Raw genomic sequence first — 22,290 nt, forward strand, 5'->3', positions numbered from 1 at the left:
CCACTACTACACTCACCACTACACTCACCACACACTCACCACACTCACCACTACACTCACCACACTCACCACTACTCACCACTACACTCACCACTACACTCACCACACACTCACCACTACTCACCACTACTCACCACTACACTCACCACTACACTCACCACTACTCACCAATACTCAACACTACACTCACCACTACTCACCACACTCACCACTACACTCACCACACTCACCAACACACTCACCACACTCACCACTACTCACCACTACTCACCAACACACTCAACACACTCACCACTACTCACCACTACACTCACCACTACACTCACCACTACTCACCACTACTCACCACACTCACCACACTCACCACACTGACCACTACACTCACCACTACACTCACCACTAATCACCACTACACTCACCACTACTCACCACTACTCACCACTACACTCACCACTACTCAACACTACACTCACCACTACACTCACCACACTCACCACTACTCACCACCACACTCACCACTACCCACCACACTCACCACACTCACCACACACTCACCACTACTACACTCACCACTACACTCACCACTAATCACCACTACACTCACCACTACTCACCACTACTCACCACTACACTCACCACACTCACCACACACTCACCACTACTCACCACTACACTCACCACACACTCACCACTACTCACCACACACTCACCACACTCACCACACACTCACCACTACTCACCACACTCACCACCACACTCACCATTACACTCACCACTACTCACCACTACTACACTCACCACTACACTCACCACACACTCACCACACTCACCACTACACTCACCACACTCACCACACACTCACCACTACTCACCACTACACTCACCACTACTCACCATACTCACCACTACTCAGCACTACACTCACCACACTCACCACTACACTCACCACTACTCACCACTACTCACCACACACTCACCACTACTCACCACACTCACCACACTCACCACTACACTCATCACTACACTCACCACTACACTCACCACACTCACCACTACTCACCACTACTCACCACTACACTCACCACACTCACCACTACTCACCACACACTCACCACTACTCACCACACTCACCACACTTACCACTACACTCACCACTACACTCACCACACTCACCACTACTCACCACTACACTCACCACACTCACCACTACTCACCACACACTCACCACTACTCACCACTACACTCACCACTACTCACCATACTCACCACTACTCAGCACTACACTCACCACACTCACCACTACACTCACCACTACTCACCACTACTCACCACACACTCACCACTACTCACCACACTCACCACACTCACCACTACACTCATCACTACACTCACCACTACACTCACCACACTCACCACTACTCACCACTACTCACCACTACACTCACCACACTCACCACTACTCACCACACACTCACCACTACTCACCACACTCACCACACTTACCACTACACTCACCACTACACTCACCACACTCACCACTACTCACCACTACACTCACCACACTCACCACTACTCACCACTACACTCACCACACTCACCACTACTCACCACTACTCACCACTACACTCACCATTACACTCACCACTACACTCACCACTACACTCACCACTACTCACCAACACACTCACCACTACTCACCACTACTCACCACTACTCACCACACACTCACCACACTCACCACACTCACCACACTCACCACTACTCACCACACTCACCACTACACTCACCACTACACTCACCACTACTCGCCATTACTCACCAACACACTCACCACTACTCACCACTACACTCACCACTACTCACCACTACTCACCACACTCACCACTACTCACCACTACTCACCACTACACTCACCACTACTACACTCACCACTACTCACCACTTCACTCACCACTACACTCACCACACTCACCACTACTCACCACTACTCACCACTACACTCACCATTACACTCACCACTACACTCACCACTACACTCACCACTACTCACCAACACACTCACCACTACTCACCACTACTCACCACTACTCACCACACACTCACCACACTCACCACACTCACCACACTCACCACTACTCACCACACTCACCACTACACTCACCACTACACTCACCACTACTCGCCATTACTCACCAACACACTCACCACTACTCACCACTACACTCACCACTACTCACCACTACTCACCACACTCACCACTACTCACCACTACTCACCACTACACTCACCACTACTACACTCACCACTACTCACCACTTCACTCACCACTACACTCACCACACTCAGCACTACTCACCACTACACTCACCACTACACTCACCACTACTACACTCACCACTACTCACCACTACACTCACCACTACTCACCACTACACTCACCACTACACTCACCACTACTCACCACTACACTCACCACTACTCACCACTACACTCACCACTACACTCACCACTACACTCACCACACACTCACCACACTCACCACTACACTCACCACTCCACTCACCACCACAATCACACAATCACTCATTCACAACAACACTCACCACTACACTCACCACTACACTCACCACACTAACCACACACTCACCACTACACTCACCACTACACTCACCACACTCACCACCACACTCACCACTACACTCACCACTACACTCACCAACACACTCACCACACTCACCACACATTCACCACACTCACCAACACACTCACCACATTCACCACCACACTCACCACACACTCACCACCACACTCACCATCACCATACTCACCACACACACTCACCACATTCACCACACTCACCAACACCACACTCACCAACACCACACTCACCCACACACTCACCACCACACTCACCACCACACTCACCACCACACTCACCCACACACTCACCCACACACTCACCACATTCACCACATTCACCACCACACTCACCACCACCACCACACTCACCAACACACTCACCACCACCACACTCACCAACACACTCACCCACACACTCACCCACACACTCACCACATTCACCCACACACTAACCACATTCACCCACAAACTCACCACATTCACCACACATTCAATCACAGCCTCACCACCAAACTCACCACCACACTCACCCACACACTCACCCACACACTCACCAAAACCACACTCACCACCACACTCACCACATTCACCACACATTCACCCACAGCCTCACCACCACACTCACGACCACACTCACCACCACCATCACCACCACACTCACCACCACACTCACCCACACACTCACCCACACACTCACCCACACACTCACCCACAGCCTCACCACCACACTCACCACATTCACCACACACTCAGCCACACACTCACCACATTCACCACACCCTCACCCACACACTCAACCACAGTCTCACCACACACTCAGCCACACACTCACCACATTCACCACACCCTCACCCACACACTCAACCACAGTCTCACCACCACACTCACCCACACACTCACCCACACACCACCACACTCACCCACACACTCACCACATTCACCACACACTCACCCACACACTCAACCACAGTCTCACCACCACACTCACCCACACACTCACCCACACACCACCACACTCACCCACACACTCACCACATTCACCACCCACTCACCCACACACTCACCCACAGCCTCACCACCACACTCACCACCACACGCACCACCACACTCACCACATTCACACACTCACCACATTCACACTCACCCACAGCGTCACCATCAGAATCACCCACACACTCACCCACACACCACCACACTCACCCACACACTCACCACATTCACCACACACTCACCCACACACTCAACACCACACTCACCACCACACTCACCCACACACTCACCACATAGACCACCCTCACCACACTCACCACCACCCTCACCACCACCCTCACCACCACACTCACCACCACACTCACCACCACACTCACACAACAACAACCGCCATTCGCCACTAAGTGGCGGTGACGTCACCACGACGCTTGTGCCAGGCTATGTGCACCCTGAGGCCACGTGAAGTGTCGAACGCCCGCTGGCAGGAGGTCACGGGGCAGATCCAGGTGCCACGGGTCGACTGACTGAGATGACTGGCTGATGCACCACCTGTGCCCCCTACTGTGCCAACCTGCTGTGCTTTAGCCACCCGGCGCTCCGCTCGCTGTTGTGAGCGTCGCTCCTCCGCCCTCTGTTGTTGTTGGAGGGCGACTGCCTCCAACTGCCCAGTAGCATCCTTCACGAGCCTCCTCCACAGAGGCCGATCTTGACACCGCTGGTACCAGTCATCGGCAAGTCCACTCAGCTCCACGTCCTCCTGTACCACATCACTCCATCTCTTCTCTAGCCCGTGCCGCGCCCGCTTAGCCCCCTCAATCCTGCCAAACAAAAGCTGTTTCGGCATGCGGTGGCTGGGCATGCGGGCTACATGACCCAGCCATCGCAGCCTTGCCTGCCGGAGGAGCTCACCGATGGGACCCTGCCCAGATCTTTCAAGGATTTGTGAGCTCCTCACACAATCCAGTCTGGTTAAACCCAGGATGGATCGTAGGCAGGCCAGCCTAAATGTTTCTAACCGGCGAAGATGTTCCATTAGGGGGGTCCACGTTTCGCAAGCGTAGAGAAGGGAGGGAATGACCGTGGCCGAGAAGACCTGAAGCTTAGTGCGGAGCGACAGACCAGGTAGCTTCCACACAGCGTTACGCAACCGATGAAAAGATATTGCCACTCGACTGATTCGGAGTGAGACCTCTGCTGTTAAACTGGAGCCAGTCATAAGCACACTGCCCAGGTATGGGAAACTCTCCACTCTCTCCACAACTGCCCCATCACCGATTGGGAGTTGTGGGGGTGGAGTGTCCGATGGTACAAAATACCCAGGCAGGTGCTTAGTTTTGGTGGGGCTGATGGTAAGGCCCCACCTCTTAGTGGCACGCTCCAGTCTCAGCAGCAGCATCTCCAACTCCTCCTCTGAATGAGCAGCTATTACCAAATCGTCAGCATACATAACGTGGTTGAGCAATAGGGAGCCATCCCTTGACCGCACCCGGGCATCGATTAGCCTCCCATTATATCTGTACCATATGGAGATTCCCCCGGTACAGCTATTGAAGGCTTCACGAACTACGTGGTCAAAATAGATGTTAAATAATGTGGGAGCCAGAGGACATCCCTGTCGCACCCCAAGATGTACAGGTAATGGCTCTGACTCCCGGCCACGTAGTTTTACCCGGGCCCGCTCACCATCATGAAGGTCCTTAATGATCGTGAGCAGAGGGTCAGGTACTCCAAAAGCACGAAGAACGACCCAGAGCCCAGGCCTACTGATGGTATCATAGGCCTTGACCAGGTCAATAAAGCAGAGATGTAGGTCTTGTTGGAATTCCCTACACCTCTGCTGTAGCAGACGGACAGAAAATATGGCATCTGTGCAGGACCGCCCTTTCCTGAAACCGCATTGGGGCTCCGCAAGCCTCTCCTCAGCGTGCCTGGCAAGGCGATGCTGAATAATCCTTGCCAGGACCTTTCCCGGCACACTGAGGAGTGAGATGCCCCTGTAGTTGTTACAGTCTGTGCGGTCCCCCTTCTTAAAAAGGGGGACCACCAGGGCATCCTTCCAATCCTGCGGAACCCGTCCAGTGGTCCAGACTGTTGTTATGATGTCATATAGGGCAGTCTGTGCACAAACGCCACCCTCCCTCAGCATTTCGCTTGGGAGATCATCTCTGCCCGCTGCCTTTCCTGGTCTCAGACTCCGGATCGCCTTCAATACTTCCTCAGCAGATGGCACCTCAGCCAGCCACTCACAGGGGGTGACTTCATCCAATATTTGAGGCACCGCAGCCTCAGCAGGGTCATCCTCACTTTGTGCCACGATGTTTTCCTGGCTGAGGGATTTTCCCTCCCCCAGGACCTCACAGAAATGCTCAGCAAATCTGCGAACCTGTTCCTGGGGGTCGGAAATTGGATCACCGTTTTTTCCCCTAATGATGGTAATAGGTGTGGCGCTGCAGGTTACTTTTTTGATGGAGTTAAATAGAGATTTGTGATCACGGGCCACTGAGGCAGACTCCATCTCCTCAGCAACCCACGACCACCACCCATCCTTGCAGCGCCTCACGGCTCTCCGAACCTCCGAGCGAAGGCTGCGGTAAGCCTCCTCATTCTCTGACGTGGGATTCTGTAGCCGATGACAGTGGGCCTGTCGCTTTTTCTCAACCATCCTGAACAACTCCTCTGTCATCCAGGGTGTCTGGGGAGGTCTGGACCGCGTACCCAGAGCAGCCATTGCAGCTGCATGAGTCACAGTCCTAAACCTCGCCCATTTACCCTCGACATCAGGAGGAGTCGGGGACGATGCCAATCCCAGCCACAAGCGATGATGAAATTCTCGCTTGCAACTTTCATCAGATAACTGAGACCAGGCCACTTTAGGTTGGAATGGGGTCCTGGGTGTACACCCACCACCGGAGTGGAAGAATGGCAGGCGCATCTTACAGATGACTAGTCGATGGTCAGAGGGCAGATCAGCTCCACGGTAGGTCCTGGTGTCAAGGACATGGGCTCGCATTCGCTGGTCCGTCACTATGTAGTCCAGCAGATGTTCTTGCTTGGACCCGGCATGCATCCATGATGTTGTGTGGATGCGCCGATGCCGGAACAGCGTGTTGGTAATTACAAGCCCATGGGCTGCACAAAAATCTAGCAGCCTCCTACCGTTGTTATTGAGCTGATCTGGCCCATGCCCTCCAATCATTCCAGACCAGGTGCCAGTATCATGACCAACTCGGGCATTGAAGTCACCCAACATGATGACTCTATCCCGAGGGGCCACTTTAGCCAGCACCTGTGACAGGAGGTCATAGAAGGCATCTGACTCATCGGCTTTGCCTGCATCCCTCCACGGATGTTCATCTTCGGTGGGGGCATAAGTAACCACGACCACCATTCCTCGCCTCCGGTTGATGGGAAGGCGAGCCCAAAGTAGCCTGGGGCTTACAGCTTCCCACACCTCACCGCCACGCTCCCACGCCCCCTTCATTCTTTTGTTCAAAAGAAGACCCATACCCTGTTGTTTGGCAGTCTGCTGCCCCGAGTAGAGGACTGTCCACCCCTCATGGTGGCAGGAGCCAGAGCCGGTCCACCGGACCTCCTGAATGCCGCATAGATCCAGGCGGTACCGGTCCAGCTCCCGACAGAGGAGTGGCAGCCTCTCCTCTGCAGTGAGCGTTCGAACATTCCACGTGGCCACCCGTAGTGGCTTTTCGTTGTTTCTGGAGTAGCCCCGAGGGTAGGTATTCAATCTCCTGGCTCCGCCAATTGGGGTTTGGCCAGGAGACGTCATAGAGGCCTGGCCCCCCGGGGCCTCCGGCACAAGCTTAGTTGTTACATATTTCAGTTTAATTCGTGGTTTTGTGGTAATTAATTGAAGGTGGAGGGGTTACCAGCCCCTCGCACCCGTCCAGAGCCCCCGTTTAGCCCCTGTGGTGGACACAGACGCCATGAGGGGAGGAGCCAATCAAAATTGGATCTCCCCCCACAGCGCTGTCCACGACAGAGTTGCCCGTCCGGCACCGCGAGGAGGTAGGGGGTTGTTTTGCCTGTGTGTGACACACACACACAGTGACACACACACACACAGTAACACACAGTGACACACAGTGACACACACAGTGACACACACACACACAGTGACACACACACACACAGTAACACACACACACACACAGTGACACACACACAGTGTGACACACACACACACACGTGACACACTCTGTGACACACACACACAGTAACACACACACAGTGTACACACACACACACAGTGACACACACACGTGACACAGTGACACACACAGAGACACACACAGTGACACACATAGTGACACACACACAGAGACACACACGTGACACACACACACAGTAACACACACACAGTGTACACACACACACACTACACACACACGTGACACACACAGTAACACACGTGACACACAGACACACTCTGTGACACACAGTGACACACACGTGACACACACACACGTGACACACACACACACAGTGACACACACAGTGACACACACACGTGACACACACACACAGTGACACACACAGTGTACACACACACAGTGACACACACAGTGACACACACACACAGTAACACACACAGTGTACACACACACACACACACGTGACACACACACACAGACACACACAGACACACACGTGACACACACACGTGACACACAGTGACACACAGTAACACACACACAGTGACACACACACGTGACACACACACAGTGACACAGTAACACACTACACACACGTGACACACACACTGTGACACACAGACACACACGTGACACACACGTGACACACAGTAACACAGTGACACACACACAGACGTGACACACACACACACGTGACACACACGTGACACACACAGTAACACACGTGACACACACGTGACACACACACAGACACGTGACACACACACACACGTGACACACACACACGTGACACACAGTAACACACGTGACACACGTGACACACACGTGACACACACACGTGACACACACACAGACACGTGACACACACAGACACGTGTGTGTGTGTCCCTGCCGCCGCAGGTAAGAACAAGCGCGTGGGCAAGCAGCTGGCGTCCCAGAAGGTGCTGCAGCTGCTGCACCCCCACGTGCAGACCTGGGGCTCGCTGCTGCGCATGTACGGGCGGGACTCTGCCAAGCACGTCACACAGGTACGTCACTGTGTGTGTGTGTGTTACTGTGTGTGTGTGTGTCACTGTGTGTGTCACACTGTGTGTGTGTGTGTTACTGTGTGTGTGTGTGTGTCACTGTGTGTGTGTTAGTGTTACTGTGTGTGTCACTGTGTGTGTGTTAGTGTTACTGTGTGTGTCACTGTGTGTGTGTCATGTACGGGCGGGACTCTGCCAAGCACGTCACACAGGTACGTCACTGTGTGTTACTGTGTGTTACAGTGTGTGTGTATGTGTCACTGTGTGTGTCACTGTGTGTGTCACTGTGTGTGTCACAGTGTGTGTGTTACTGTGTGTGTCATGTACGGACGGGACTCTGCCAAGCACGTCACACAGGTACACACGTCACTGTGTGTTACTGTGTGTTAGTGTGTTACTGTGTGTGTTACTGTGTGTGTGTGTGTGTTACTGTGTGTGTGTGTGTGTCATGTACGGGCGGGACTCTGCCAAGCACGTCACACAGGTACACACGTCACTGTGTGTTACTGTGTGTTAGTGTGTTACTGTGTGTGTTACTGTGTGTGTGTGTGTGTTACTGTGTGTGTGTGTGTGTCATGTACGGGCGGGACTCTGCCAAGCACGTCACACAGGTACACACGTCACTGTGTGTTACTGTGTTAGTGTGTTACTGTGTGTGTGTGTGTCATGTACGGGCGGGACTCTGCCAAGCACGTCACACAGGTACGTCACTGTGTGTGTTACTGTGTGTGTGTGTCACTGTGTGTGTGTGTGTCACTGTGTGTGTCACACTGTGTGTGTGTGTGTTACTGTGTGTGTGTGTGTGTCACTGTGTGTGTGTTAGTGTTACTGTGTGTGTCACTGTGTGTGTGTTAGTGTTACTGTGTGTGTCACTGTGTGTGTGTCATGTACGGGCGGGACTCTGCCAAGCACGTCACACAGGTACGTCACTGTGTGTTACTGTGTGTGTTACTGTGTGTGTGTCACAGTGTGTGTGTGTCACTGTGTGTGTCACTGTGTTTGTCACTGTGTGTGTCACTGTGTGTGTGTGTGTCATGTACGGGCGGGACTCTGCCAAGCACGTCACACAGGTACGTCACTGTGTGTCACTGTGTGTGTGTGTCACTGTGTGTGTGTGTCACTGTGTGTGTGTGTGTTAGTGTGTGTGTGTGTGTCACTGTGTGTGTGTGTTACTGTGTGTGTCTGTGTGTTACTGTGTGTGTGTGTGTGTTACTGTGTGTGTGTGTGTCACTGTGTGTGTGTCATGTACGGGCGGGACTCTGCCAAGCACGTCACACAGGTACGTCACTGTGTGTTACTGTGTTAGTGTTACTGTGTGTGTGTCACTGTGTGTGTGTGTGTTACTGTGTGTGTGTGTGTGTGTTACTGTGTGTGTGTGTGTGTTACTGTGTGTGTGTGTGTGTGTCACTGTGTGTGTGTCATGTACGGGCGGGACTCTGCCAAGCACGTCACACAGGTACGTCACTGTGTGTCACTGTGTGTGTGTGTCACTGTGTGTGTGTGTCACTGTGTGTGTGTGTGTTAGTGTGTGTGTGTGTGTCACTGTGTGTGTGTGTTACTGTGTGTGTCTGTGTGTTACTGTGTGTGTGTGTGTGTTACTGTGTGTGTGTGTGTCACTGTGTGTGTGTCATGTACGGGCGGGACTCTGCCAAGCACGTCACACAGGTACGTCACTGTGTGTTACTGTGTTAGTGTTACTGTGTGTGTGTCACAGTGTGTGTGTGTGTGTTACTGTGTGTGTGTGTGTTACTGTGTGTGTGTGTTACTGTGTGTGTGTGTCACTGTGTGTGTGTCATGTACGGGCGGGACTCTGCCAAGCACGTCACACAGGTACGTCACTGTGTGTTACTGTGTTAGTGTTAGTGTTACTGTGTGTGTGTCACAGTGTGTGTGTGTGTGTTACGGTGTGTGTTACTGTGTGTGTGTCACAGTGTGTGTGTGTGTGTTACGGTGTGTGTTACTGTGTGTGTGTCACTGTGTGTGTGTGTTAGTGTTACTGTGTGTGTGTCACAGTGTGTGTGTGTTACGGTGTGTGTTACTGTGTGTGTGTCACTGTGTGTGTCACTGTGTGTGTGTCACTGTGTGTGTGTCACTGTGTGTGTGTGTGTTAGTGTGTGTCACTGTGTGTGTCACTGTGTGTGTGTGTTACTGTGTGTGTGTGTTACTGTGTGTGTGTGTGTCACTGTGTGTGTGTGTGTGTCACGGTGTGTGTGTGTGTGTCACTGTGTGTGTGTGTTACTGTGTGTGTGTGTTACTGTGTGTGTGTTACTGTGTGTGTGTGTTACTGTGTGTGTGTTACTGTGTGTGTGTGTTACTGTGTGTGTGTGTTACTGTGTGTGTGTTACTGTGTGTGTGTGTTACTGTGTGTGTGTGTTACTGTGTGTGTGTGTGTTACAGTGTGTGTGTGTGTTACAGTGTGTGTGTGTGTGTGTGTCACTGTGTGTGTCACTGTGTGTGTGTGTGTGTCATGTACGGGCGGGACTCTGCCAAGCACGTCACACAGGTACACACGTCACACAGGTACACACGTCACACAGGTACACACGTCACACACGTACACACGTCACACAGGTACACACGTCACACAGGTACACACGTCACACAGGTACACACGTCACACAGGTACACACGTCACACAGGTACACACGTCACACAGGTACACACGTCACACAGGTACACACGTCACACAGGTACACACGTCACACAGGTACACACGTCACACAGGTACACACGTCACACAGGTACACACGTCACACAGGTACACACGTCACACAGGTACACACGTCACACAGGTACACACGTCACACAGGTACACACGTCACACAGGTACACACGTCACACAGGTACACACGTCACACACGTCACACAGGTACACACGTCACACAGGTACACACGTCACACAGGTACACACGTCACACAGGTACACACGTCTGTGTGTGTGTGTCGGTGTGTGTGTGTGTGTGTTACTGTGTGTGTGTGTTACTGTGTGTGTGTGTGTCACTGTGTGTGTGTCACTGTGTCACTGTGTGTGTGTCACTGTGTGTGTGTCACTGTGTGTGTGTGTGTCACTGTGTGTGTCACTGTGTGTCACGGTGTGTGTGTGTCACTGTGTGTGTGTGTGTCACTGTGTGTGTGTGTGTCACAGTGTGTGTGTCACTGTGTGTGTGTGTGTCACAGTGTGTGTGTGTCACTGTGTGTTACTGTGTGTCACTGTGTGTGTGTGTGTCTGTGTGTGTGTGTGTGTCTCACGGTGTGTGTGTGTGTCACTGTGTGTGTGTCACGGTGTATGTGTGTTACTGTGTGTGTGTGTGTCACTGTGTGTGTCACAGTGTGTGTGTGTTACTGTGTGTGTGTTACTGTGTGTGTGTCACTGTGTGTGTGTGTGTGTTACTGTGTGTGTGTGTCACTGTGTGTGTGTCACTGTGTGTCACTGTGTGTGTGTGTCACGGTGTGTGTGTGTTACTGTGTGGGTATGTGTCACTGTGTGTGTGTGTCACTGTGTGTGTGTCACTGTGTGTTACTGTGTGTCACTGTGTGTGTCACTGTGTGTCACTGTGTGTGTCACTGTGTGTGTGTCACTGTGTGTGTGTGTGTTACTGTGTGTGTGTGTCACTGTGTGTGTGTGTGTCACTGTGTCACAGTGTGTGTGTGTCACTGTGTGTGTGTGTCACTGTGTGTCACTGTGTGTGTGTCACTGTGTGTGTCACTGTGTGTGTGTGTCACTGTTTGTGTGTGTCACTGTTTGTGTGTGTGTCACTGTGTGTGTGTGTGTCACTGTGTGTGTGTCACTGTGTGTGTGTCACTGTGTGTGTGTCACTGTGTGTGTGTCTGTGTGTCTCACGGCGTGTGTGTGTCTCACGGTGTGTGTGTGTGTGTCTCACGGTGTGTGTGTGTGTCACGGTGTGTGTGTGTAACGGCAAAACAACCCCCTACCTCCTCGCGGTGCCGGACGGGCAACTCTGTCGTGGACAGCGCTGTGGGGGGAGATCCAATTTTGATTGGCTCCTCCCCTCATGGCATATGTGTCCACCACAGGGGCTAAACGGGGGCTCTGGACGGGTGCGAGGGGCTGGTAACCCCTCCACCTTCAATTAATTACCACGAAACTACGAATTAAACTGAAATATGTAACAACTAAGCTTGTGCCGGAGGCCCCGGGGGGCCAGGCGTCTATGACGTCTCCTGGCCAAACCCCAATTGGCGGAGCCAGGAGATTGAATACCTACCCTCGGGGCTACTCCAGAAACAACGAAAAGCCACTACGGTTGGCCACGTGGAATGTTCGAACGCTCACTGCAGAGGAGAGGCTGCCACTCCTCTGTCGGGAGCTGGACCGGTACCGCCTGGATCTATGCGGCATTCAGGAGGTCCGGTGGACCGGCTCTGGCTCCTGCCACCATGAGGGGTGGACAGTCCTCTACTCGGGGCAGCAGACTGCCAAACAACAGGGTGTGGGTCTTCTTTTGAACAAAAGAATGAAGGGGGCGTGGGAGCGTGGCGGTGAGGTGTGGGAAGCTGTAAGCCCCAGGCTACTTTGGGCTCGCCTTCCCATCAACCGGAGGCGAGGAATGGTGGTCGTGGTTACTTATGCCCCCACCGAAGATGAACATCCGTGGAGGGATGCAGGCAAAGCCGATGAGTCAGATGCCTTCTATGACCTCCTGTCACAGGTGCTGGCTAAAGTGGCCCCTCGGGATAGAGTCATCATGTTGGGTGACTTCAATGCCCGAGTTGGTCATGATACTGGCACCTGGTCTGGAGTGATTGGAGGGCATGGGCCAGATCAGCTCAATAACAACGGTAGGAGGCTGCTAGATTTTTGTGCAGCCCATGGGCTTGTAATTACCAACACGCTGTTCCGGCATCGGCGCATCCACACAACATCATGGATGCATGCCGGGTCCAAGCAAGAACATCTGCTGGACTACATAGTGACGGACCAGCGAATGCGAGCCCATGTCCTTGACACCAGGACCTACCGTGGAGCTGATCTGCCCTCTGACCATCGACTAGTCATCTGTAAGATGCGCCTGCCATTCTTCCACTCCGGTGGTGGGTGTACACCCAGGACCCCATTCCAACCTAAAGTGGCCTGGTCTCAGTTATCTGATGAAAGTTGCAAGCGAGAATTTCATCATCGCTTGCGGCTGGGATTGGCATCGTCCCCGACTCCTCCTGATGTCGAGGGTAAATGGGCGAGGTTTAGGACTGTGATTCATGCAGCTGCAATGGCTGCTTTGGGTACGCGGTCCAGACCTCCCCAGACACCCTGGATGACAGAGGAGTTGTTCACGATGGTTGAGAAAAAGCGACAGGCCCACTGTCATCGGCTACAGAATCCCACGTCAGAGAATGAGGAGGCTTACCGCAGCCTTCGCTCGGAGGTTCGGAGAGCCGTGAGGCGCTGCAAGGATGGGTGGTGGTCGCGGGTTGCTGAGGAGATCGAGTCTGCCTCAGTGGCCCGTGATCACAAATCTCTATTTAACTCCATCAAAAAAGTAACCTGCAGCGCCACACCTATTACCATCATTAGGGGAAAAAACGGTGATCCAATTTCCGACCCCCAGGAACAGGTTCGCAGATTTGCTGAGCATTTCTGTGAGGTCCTGGGGGAGGGAAAATCCCTCAGCCAGGAAAACATCGTGGCACAAAGTGAGGATGACCCTGCTGAGGCTGCGGTGCCTCAAATATTGGATGAAGTCACCCCCTGTGAGTGGCTGGCTGAGGTGCCAGCTGCTGATGAAGTATTGAAGGCGATCCGGAGTCTGAGACCAGGAAAGGCAGCGGGCAGAGATGATCTCCCAAGCGAAATGCTGAGGGAGGGTGGCGTTTGTGCACAGACTGCCCTATATGACATCATAACAACAGTCTGGACCACTGGACGGGTTCCGCAGGATTGGAAGGATGCCCTGGTGGTCCCCCTTTTTAAGAAGGGGGACCGCACAGACTGTAACAACTACAGGGGCATCTCACTCCTCAGTGTGCCGGGAAAGGTCCTGGCAAGGATTATTCAGCATCGCCTTGCCAGGCACGCTGAGGAGAGGCTTGCGGAGCCCCAATGCGGTTTCAGGAAAGGGCGGTCCTGCACAGATGCCATATTTTCTGTCCGTCTGCTACAGCAGAGGTGTAGGGAATTCCAACAAGACCTACATCTCTGCTTTATTGACCTGGTCAAGGCCTATGATACCATCAGTAGGCCTGGGCTCTGGGTCGTTCTTCGTGCTTTTGGAGTACCTGACCCTCTGCTCACGATCATTAAGGACCTTCATGATGGTGAGCGGGCCCGGGTAAAACTACGTGGCCGGGAGTCAGAGCCATTCCCTGTACACCTTGGGGTGCGACAGGGATGTCCTCTGGCTCCCACATTATTTAACATCTATTTTGACCACGTAGTTCGTGAAGCCTTCAATAGCTGTACCGGGGGAATCTCCATATGGTACAGATATAATGGGAGGCTAATCGATGCCCGGGTGCGGTCAAGGGATGGCTCCCTATTGCTCAACCACGTTATGTATGCTGATGACTTGGTAATAGCTGCTCAGTCAGAGGAGGAGTTGGAGACGCTGCTGCTGAGACTGGAGCGTGCCACTAAGAGGTGGGGCCTTACCATCAGCCCCACCAAAACTAAGCACCTGCCTGGGTATTTTGTACCATCGGACACTCCACCTCCACAACTCCCAATCGGTGATGGGGCAGTTGTGGAGAGAGTGGAGAGTTTCCCATACCTGGGCAGTGTGCTTATGACTGGCTCCAGTTTAACAGCAGAGGTCTCACTCCGAATCAGTCGAGCGGCAATATCTTTTCATCGGTTGCGTAACGCTGTGTGGAAGCTACCTGGTCTGTCGCTCCGCACTAAGCTTCAGGTCTTCTCGGCCACGGTCATTCCCTCCCTTCTCTACGCTTGCGAAACGTGGACCCCCCTAATGGAACATCTTCGCCGGTTAGAAACATTTAGGCTGGCCTGCCTACGATCCATCCTGGGTTTAACCAGACTGGATTGTGTGAGGAGCTCACAAATCCTTGAAAGATCTGGGCAGGGTCCCATCGGTGAGCTCCTCCGGCAGGCAAGGCTGCGATGGCTGGGTCATGTAGCCCGCATGCCCAGCCACCGCATGCCGAAACAGCTTTTGTTTGGCCGGATTGAGGGGGCTAAACGGGCGCGGCACGGGCTAGAGAAGAGATGGAGTGATGTGGTACAGGAGGACGTGGAGCTGAGTGGACTTGCCGATGACTGGTACCAGCGGTGTCAAGATCGGCCTCTGTGGAGGAGGCTCGTGAAGGATGCTACTGGGCAGTTGGAGGCAGTCGCCCTCCAACAACAACGGAGGGCGGAGGAGCGATGCTCACAACAACGAGCGGAGCGCCGGGTGGCTAAAGCACAGCAGGTTGGCACAGTAGGGGGCACAGGTGGTGCATCAGCCAGTCATCTCAGTCAGTCGACCCGTGGCACCTGGGTCTGCCCCGTGACCTCCTGCCAGCGGGCGTTCGACACTTCACGTGGCCTCAGGGTGCACATAGCCTGGCACAAGCGTCGTGGTGACGTCACCGCCACTTAGTGGCGAATGGCGGTTGTTGTTGTTGTTGTGTGTAACGGTGTGTGTGTGTGTGTCACTGTGTGTGTGTGTCACAGTGTGTGTGTGTGTCTCACGGTGTGTGTGTGTGTTTGTCACTGTGTGTGTGTGTCACTGTGTGTGTGTGTCACTGTGTGTGTGTCACGGCATGCGTGTGTGTGTATTATGTCTGTGTTTCATTGTGTGTGTGTCATGGTATGTGCGTGTGTGTCACGGTGTGTATCACGGTGTGTGTCACATGGTGTGTGTGTCACTCGCATGTAGTGTGTCACGAACAGCCCTGCTAGAGGCTACCTGGGGCAGCTTTAGCTGTGTGTGCATCATAGGTGGTGCTACTCGCCACTAGCAGCACTTGCCCCTGCAGCCCTGCAGGAGGCTACCTGGGGGAGCTTTGTCTGTGTGTACATCATAGGTGGTGCTACTCGCTAGCTAACAGCACTTGCCCCTGCAGCCCTGCTAGAGGCTACCTGGGGGAGCTTTGTCTGTGTGTGCATCATAGGTGGTGCTACTCACAAGTGACATCACTTGCCCCTACAGCCCTGCAGGAGGCTACCTGGGGGAGCTTTGTCTGTGTGTGTACGTTATTGCTGGTGCTACTCGCTACTACTAGCAGCACTTGCCCCTGCAGCCCTGCTAGAGGCTACCTGGGGGAGCTTTACCTGTGCCTGTGTGTGCCGTCCAGGAGGTAGCTGACCGGAGCGTGCTCGACCTGCAGCAGTTCAGCCGCAAGAACAAACCCAACCTGCACATCCTGAATCGCTTGCGCGACGAGATGCACAAACTGGCTCAGAAGAGGGTGGGTGGGGGTGTGGGTGGGTGTGTGGGTGGGTGTGTGGGTGGGTGGGTGTGTGGGTGGGTGTGTGGGTGTGGGTGGGTGTGTGGGTGTGGGTGGGTGTGTGTGTGGGGGTGGGTGTGGGTGTGTGGGTGGGTGGTGTGTGGGTGTGTGGGTGGGTGTATGTGTGTGGGTGGGTGTGAGGGTGTGGGTGTGGGTGTTGGGTGTGTGGGTGGGTGTGTGGGTGGGTTGGGGTGTGTGTGGGTGGGTGTGTGTGGGTGGGGGTGTGGGTGGGGGGGTGTGGGTGGGTAGGGGCGTGGGTGGGTAGGGGCGTGGGTGGGTAGGGTGTGTGGGTGGGTAGGGTGTGTGGGTGTGTGTGGGTGGGGTGGGGGTGTGTGGGTGTGTGTGTGGGTGTGTGTGGGTGGGTGGGTGTGTGGGTGGGTAGGGTGTGTGGGTGGGTGTGGGTGGGGGTGTGGGTGGGTGGGTGGGTGTGTGTGGGTGGGTGTGGGTGGGGGTGTGTGGGTGGGGGTGTGTGGGTGTGTGGGTGTGGGTGGGGGTGTGGGTGGGTGGGTGGGGGTGTGGGTGGGGGTGGGGGTGTGGGTGGGGGTGTGTGTGGGTGTGTGTGGGTGGGTGGGTTTGTGGGTGTGGGTGGGGGTGTGGGTGGGTGTGTGGGTGGGTGGGTGGGGGTGGGTGGGTGTGGGGGTGTGTGTGTGTGTGGGTGTTGGGTGTGTGTGGGTGTGTGTACGTGTGTGTGGGTGTGTGTCGGTGTGGGTGTGTGTATGGGGGTGTGTGTGTGTGTGGGTGTGTGTGTGGGGGTTTGTGTGGGTGGGGGTGTGTGTGGGCGTTGGGTGGGTGTGGGTGTTGGGTAGGGTGGGTGGGTGTGGGTGGGTGTGGGTGGGTAGGGTGGGGGGGTGTGTGTGGGTGGGTGTGGTTAGGGGTGGGTGTGGGTAGGTGGGTGAGTGTCTTTCACTATGTGTGTCTCTCACTGTGTCTCTCACTGTGTCCCGTGTCTCTCTCCGTGTCTCTCTCCGTGTCTCTCTCCGTGTCTCTCACTGTGTCTCTCACTGTGTCTCACTGTGTCTCTCACTGTGTCTCTGTGTGTCTCTCACTGTGTGTGTCTCTCACTGTGTGTCTCTCACTGTGTGTCTCTCACTGTGTGTCTCTCACTGTGTGTCTCTCACTGTGTGTCTCTCACTGTGTGTGTCTCTCACTGTGTGTGTCTCTCACTGTGTGTGTCTCTCACTGTGTGTGTCTCTCACTGTGTGTGTCTCTCACTGTGTGTGTCTCTCACTGTGTCACTGTGTCTCTCACTGTGTGTGTCTCTCACTGTGTGTGTCTCTCCGTGTCTCTCACTGTGTGTGTCTCTCACTGTGTGTGTCTCTCCGTGTCTCTCACTGTGTGTGTCTCTCACTGTGTGTGTCTCTCCGTGTCTCTCACTGTGTGTGTCTCTCACTGTGTGTCTCTCACTGTGTGTGTCTCTCACTGTGTGTCTCTCACTGTGTGTGTCTCTCACTGTGTGTGTCTCTCACTGTGTCTCACTGTGTGTCTCTCACTGTGTGTCTCTCACTGTGTGTCTCTCACTGTGTGTCTCTCACTGTGTCTCTCACTGTGTCTCTCACTGTGTGTGTCTCTCACTGTGTGTGTCTCTCACTGTGTGTGTCTCTCACTGTGTGTCTCTCACTGTGTGTCTCTCACTGTGTGTCTCACTGTGTGTCTCTCACTGTGTCTCTCACTGTGTGTCTCTCACTGTGTGTCTCTCACTGTGTGTGTCTCTCACTGTGTGTCTCTCACTGTGTCTCTCACTGTGTGTGTCTCTCACTGTGTGTGTCTCTCACTGTGTGTCTCTCACTGTGTGTGTCTCTCACTGTGTCTCTCACTGTGTGTCTCTCACTGTGTGTGTCTCTCACTGTGTGTGTCTCTCACTGTGTCTCTCTCACTGTGTGTGTCTCTCACTGTGTGTCTCTCACTGTGTGTGTCTCTCACTGTGTGTGTCTCTCACTGTGTCTCTCCGTGTCTCTCTCCGTGTCTCTCTCCGTGTCTCTCTCCGTGTCTCTCACCGTGTCTCTCACTGTGTCTCTGTGTGTCTCTCACTGTCTCTCACTGTGTGTATCTCACTGTGTGTCTCACTGTGTGTATCTCACTGTGTGTCTCACTGTGTCTCTCACTGTGTCTCTCTCTGTGTCTGTGTCTCTCACTGTGAGTCTCTCACTGTGTGTCTCTCACTGTGTCTCTCTCTGTGTCTCTCTCTGTGCGTGTCTCTCACTGTGTCTCTGCCTCTCCGTGTCTCTCACTGTGTCTGTGTGTGTCTCTCTCTGTGTCTCTCTCTGTGTCTCACTATCTCTCACCGTGTCTCTGTGTCTCTCACTGTGACTCTCTCCGTGTCTCTCACTGTGTCTCACTGTGTCTGTGTCTCCGTGTCTCTCACTGTGTCTCTGTGTCTCACTGTGTCTCACTGTCTCTCTCCGTGTCTCTCACTGTGTCTCTCACTGTGTCTCACTGTCTCTCCGTGTCTCTCACTGTGAGTGTCTCTCACTGTGTCTCTCCGTGTCTCTCACCGTGTCTCTCACTGTGTCTCTGTGTCTCTCACTGTGTCTCACTGTGTCTCTCACTGTGTCTCTGTCTCTCACTGTGTCTCTCACTGTGTCTCACTGTGAGTGTCTCTCACTGTGTCTCTCACTGTGTCTCTCACTGTGTCTCTCACTGTGTCTCTGTGTCTCTCACTGTTGTCTCTCACTGTGTCTCTCACTGTGTCTCTCACTGTGTCTCTGTGTCTCTCACTGTTGTCTCTCACTGTGTCTCTCCCTGTGTGTCTCACTGTGTCTCTCTCTGTGTCTCTGTCTCTCACTGTGTCTCTCACTGTGAGTGTCTCTCACTGTGTCTCTCACTGTGTCTCTCACTGTGTCTCTGTCTCTCACTGTGTGTGTCTCACTGTGAGTGTCTCTCACTGTGTCTCTCACTGTGAGTGTCTCTCACTGTCTCTCTCACTGTCTCTCTCACTGTGCGTGTCTCTCTGTGTCTCTGTGTCTCTCACTGTGAGTCTCTCACTGTGTGTCTCTCACTGTGTCTCTCTCTGTGTCTCTCTCTGTGCGTGTCTCTCACTGTGTCTCTGCCTCTCCGTGTCTCTCACTGTGTCTGTGTGTGTCTCTCTCTGTGTCTCTCTCTGTGTCTCACTATCTCTCACCGTGTCTCTGTGTCTCTCACTGTGACTCTCTCCGTGTCTCTCACTGTGTCTCACTGTGTCTGTGTCTCCGTGTCTCTCACTGTGTCTCTGTGTCTCACTGTGTCTCTCACTGTGTCTCTCACTGTGTCTCTGTGTCTCTCACTGTTGTCTCTCACTGTGTCTCTCACTGTGTCTCTCACTGTGTCTCTGTGTCTCTCACTGTTGTCTCTCCCTGTGTCTCTCCCTGTGTGTCTCACTGTGTCTCTCTCTGTGTCTCTGTCTCTCACTGTGTCTCTCACTGTGAGTGTCTCTCACTGTGTCTCTCACTGTGTCTCTCACTGTGTCTCTGTCTCTCACTGTGTGTGTCTCACTGTGAGTGTCTCTCACTGTGTCTCTCACTGTGAGTGTCTCTCACTGTGTCTCTCACTGTGTCTCTCACTGTGTCTCTCACTGTGTCTCTCACTGTGTGTGTCTCACTGTCTCTCTCACTGTCTCTCTCACTGTGCGTGTCTCTCTGTGTCTCTGTGTCTCTCACTGTGAGTCTCTCACTGTGTGTCTCTCACTGTGTCTCTCTCTGTGTCTCTCTCTGTGCGTGTCTCTCACTGTGTCTCTGCCTCTCCGTGTCTCTCACTGTGTCTGTGTGTGTCTCTCTCTGTGTCTCTCTCTGTGTCTCACTATCTCTCACCGTGTCTCTGTGTCTCTCACTGTGACTCTCTCCGTGTCTCTCACTGTGTCTCACTGTGTCTGTGTCTCCGTGTCTCTCACTGTGTCTCTGTGTCTCACTGTGTCTCACTGTCTCTCTCCGTGTCTCTCACTGTGTCTCTCACTGTGTCTCACTGTCTCTCCGTGTCTCTCACTGTGAGTGTCTCTCACTGTGTCTCTCCGTGTCTCTCACCGTGTCTCTCACTGTGTCTCTGTGTCTCTCACTGTGTCTCTCACTGTGAGTGTCTCTCACTGTGTCTCTCACTGTGTCTCTCACTGTGCGTGTCTCTCACTGTGTCTCTCACTGTGTCTCTTACTGTGTGTGTCTCTCACTGTGTCTCACTGTGTCTCTCACTGTGTCTCTCACTGTGAGTGTCTCTCACTGTGCGTGTCTCTCACTGTGTCTCTCACTGTGCGTGTCTCTCACTGTGTCTCTCACTGTGTCTCTCACTGTGTCTCTCACTGTGTGTGTCTCTCACTGTGTCTCTCACCGTGCGTGTCTCTCACTGTGAGTTTCTCTCACTGTGTCTCTCTCTGTGTGTGTGTCTCTCACTGTGTGTGTCTCTCACTGTGTCTCTCACTGTGTGTGTCTCTCACTGTGTGTGTCTCTCACTGTGTGTGTCTCTCACTGTGAGTGTCTCTCACTGTGAGTGTCTCTCACTGTGCGTGTCTCTCACTGTGAGTGTCTCTCACTGTGTCTCTCTGTGTGTGTGTCTCTCACTGTGTGTGTCTCTCACTGTGTGTGTCTCTCACTGTGAGTGTCTCTCACTGTGTCTCTCACTGTGCGTGTCTCTCACTGTGAGTGTCTCTCACTGTGCGTGTCTCTCACTGTGTGTCTCTCTCACTGTGTCTCTCACTGTGCGTGTCTCTCACTGTGAGTGTCTCTCACTGTGTCTCTCTGTGTGTGTGTGTGTCTCTCACTGTGTCTCTCACTGTGTCTCTCCGTGTCTCTCGCTGTGCGTGTCTCTCACTGTGTCTCACTGTGTCTCACTGTGTCTCTCCGTGTCTCTCACTGTCTGTGTGTGTCTCTCTGTGTCTCTCACTGTGTCTCACTGTGTCTCACTGTGTCTCTCCGTGTCTCTCACTGTGTCTGTGTGTCTCTCTGTGTCTCTCACTGTGCGTGTCTCTCACTGTGTCTCACTGTGTCTCTCCGTGTCTCTCACTGTGTATCTCACTGTGTCTCTCTGTCTCTCACTGTGCGTGTCTCTGTGTCTCTCCGTGTCTCTCACTGTGTATCTCACTGTGTCTCTCTGTCTCTCAC

General features: G+C 53.5%; 1 protein-coding gene across 1 annotated transcript in view; it reads left to right on the top strand.

The window, feature by feature from the left end:
* Positions 1 to 22,290, top strand: part of LOC142922568 (microprocessor complex subunit DGCR8-like) — a 37,002-nt gene that overhangs the window by 13,566 nt on the left and 1,146 nt on the right. The window contains exons 4-5 of the mRNA XM_076063362.1: positions 8,700 to 8,827; positions 17,078 to 17,191. Coding sequence (XP_075919477.1) covers positions 8,700 to 8,827; positions 17,078 to 17,191 — 242 coding nt within the window. The remainder of the gene's footprint in view (positions 1 to 8,699; positions 8,828 to 17,077; positions 17,192 to 22,290) is intronic.

This window comes from Petromyzon marinus, unplaced genomic scaffold (genome assembly GCF_048934315.1).
Source record: "Petromyzon marinus isolate PM22_M1 ecotype Great Lakes invasive population unplaced genomic scaffold, UKy_Petmar_22M1.pri1.0 PM_Scaffold_104, whole genome shotgun sequence".
Lineage (NCBI taxonomy): Eukaryota > Metazoa > Chordata > Hyperoartia > Petromyzontiformes > Petromyzontidae > Petromyzon > Petromyzon marinus.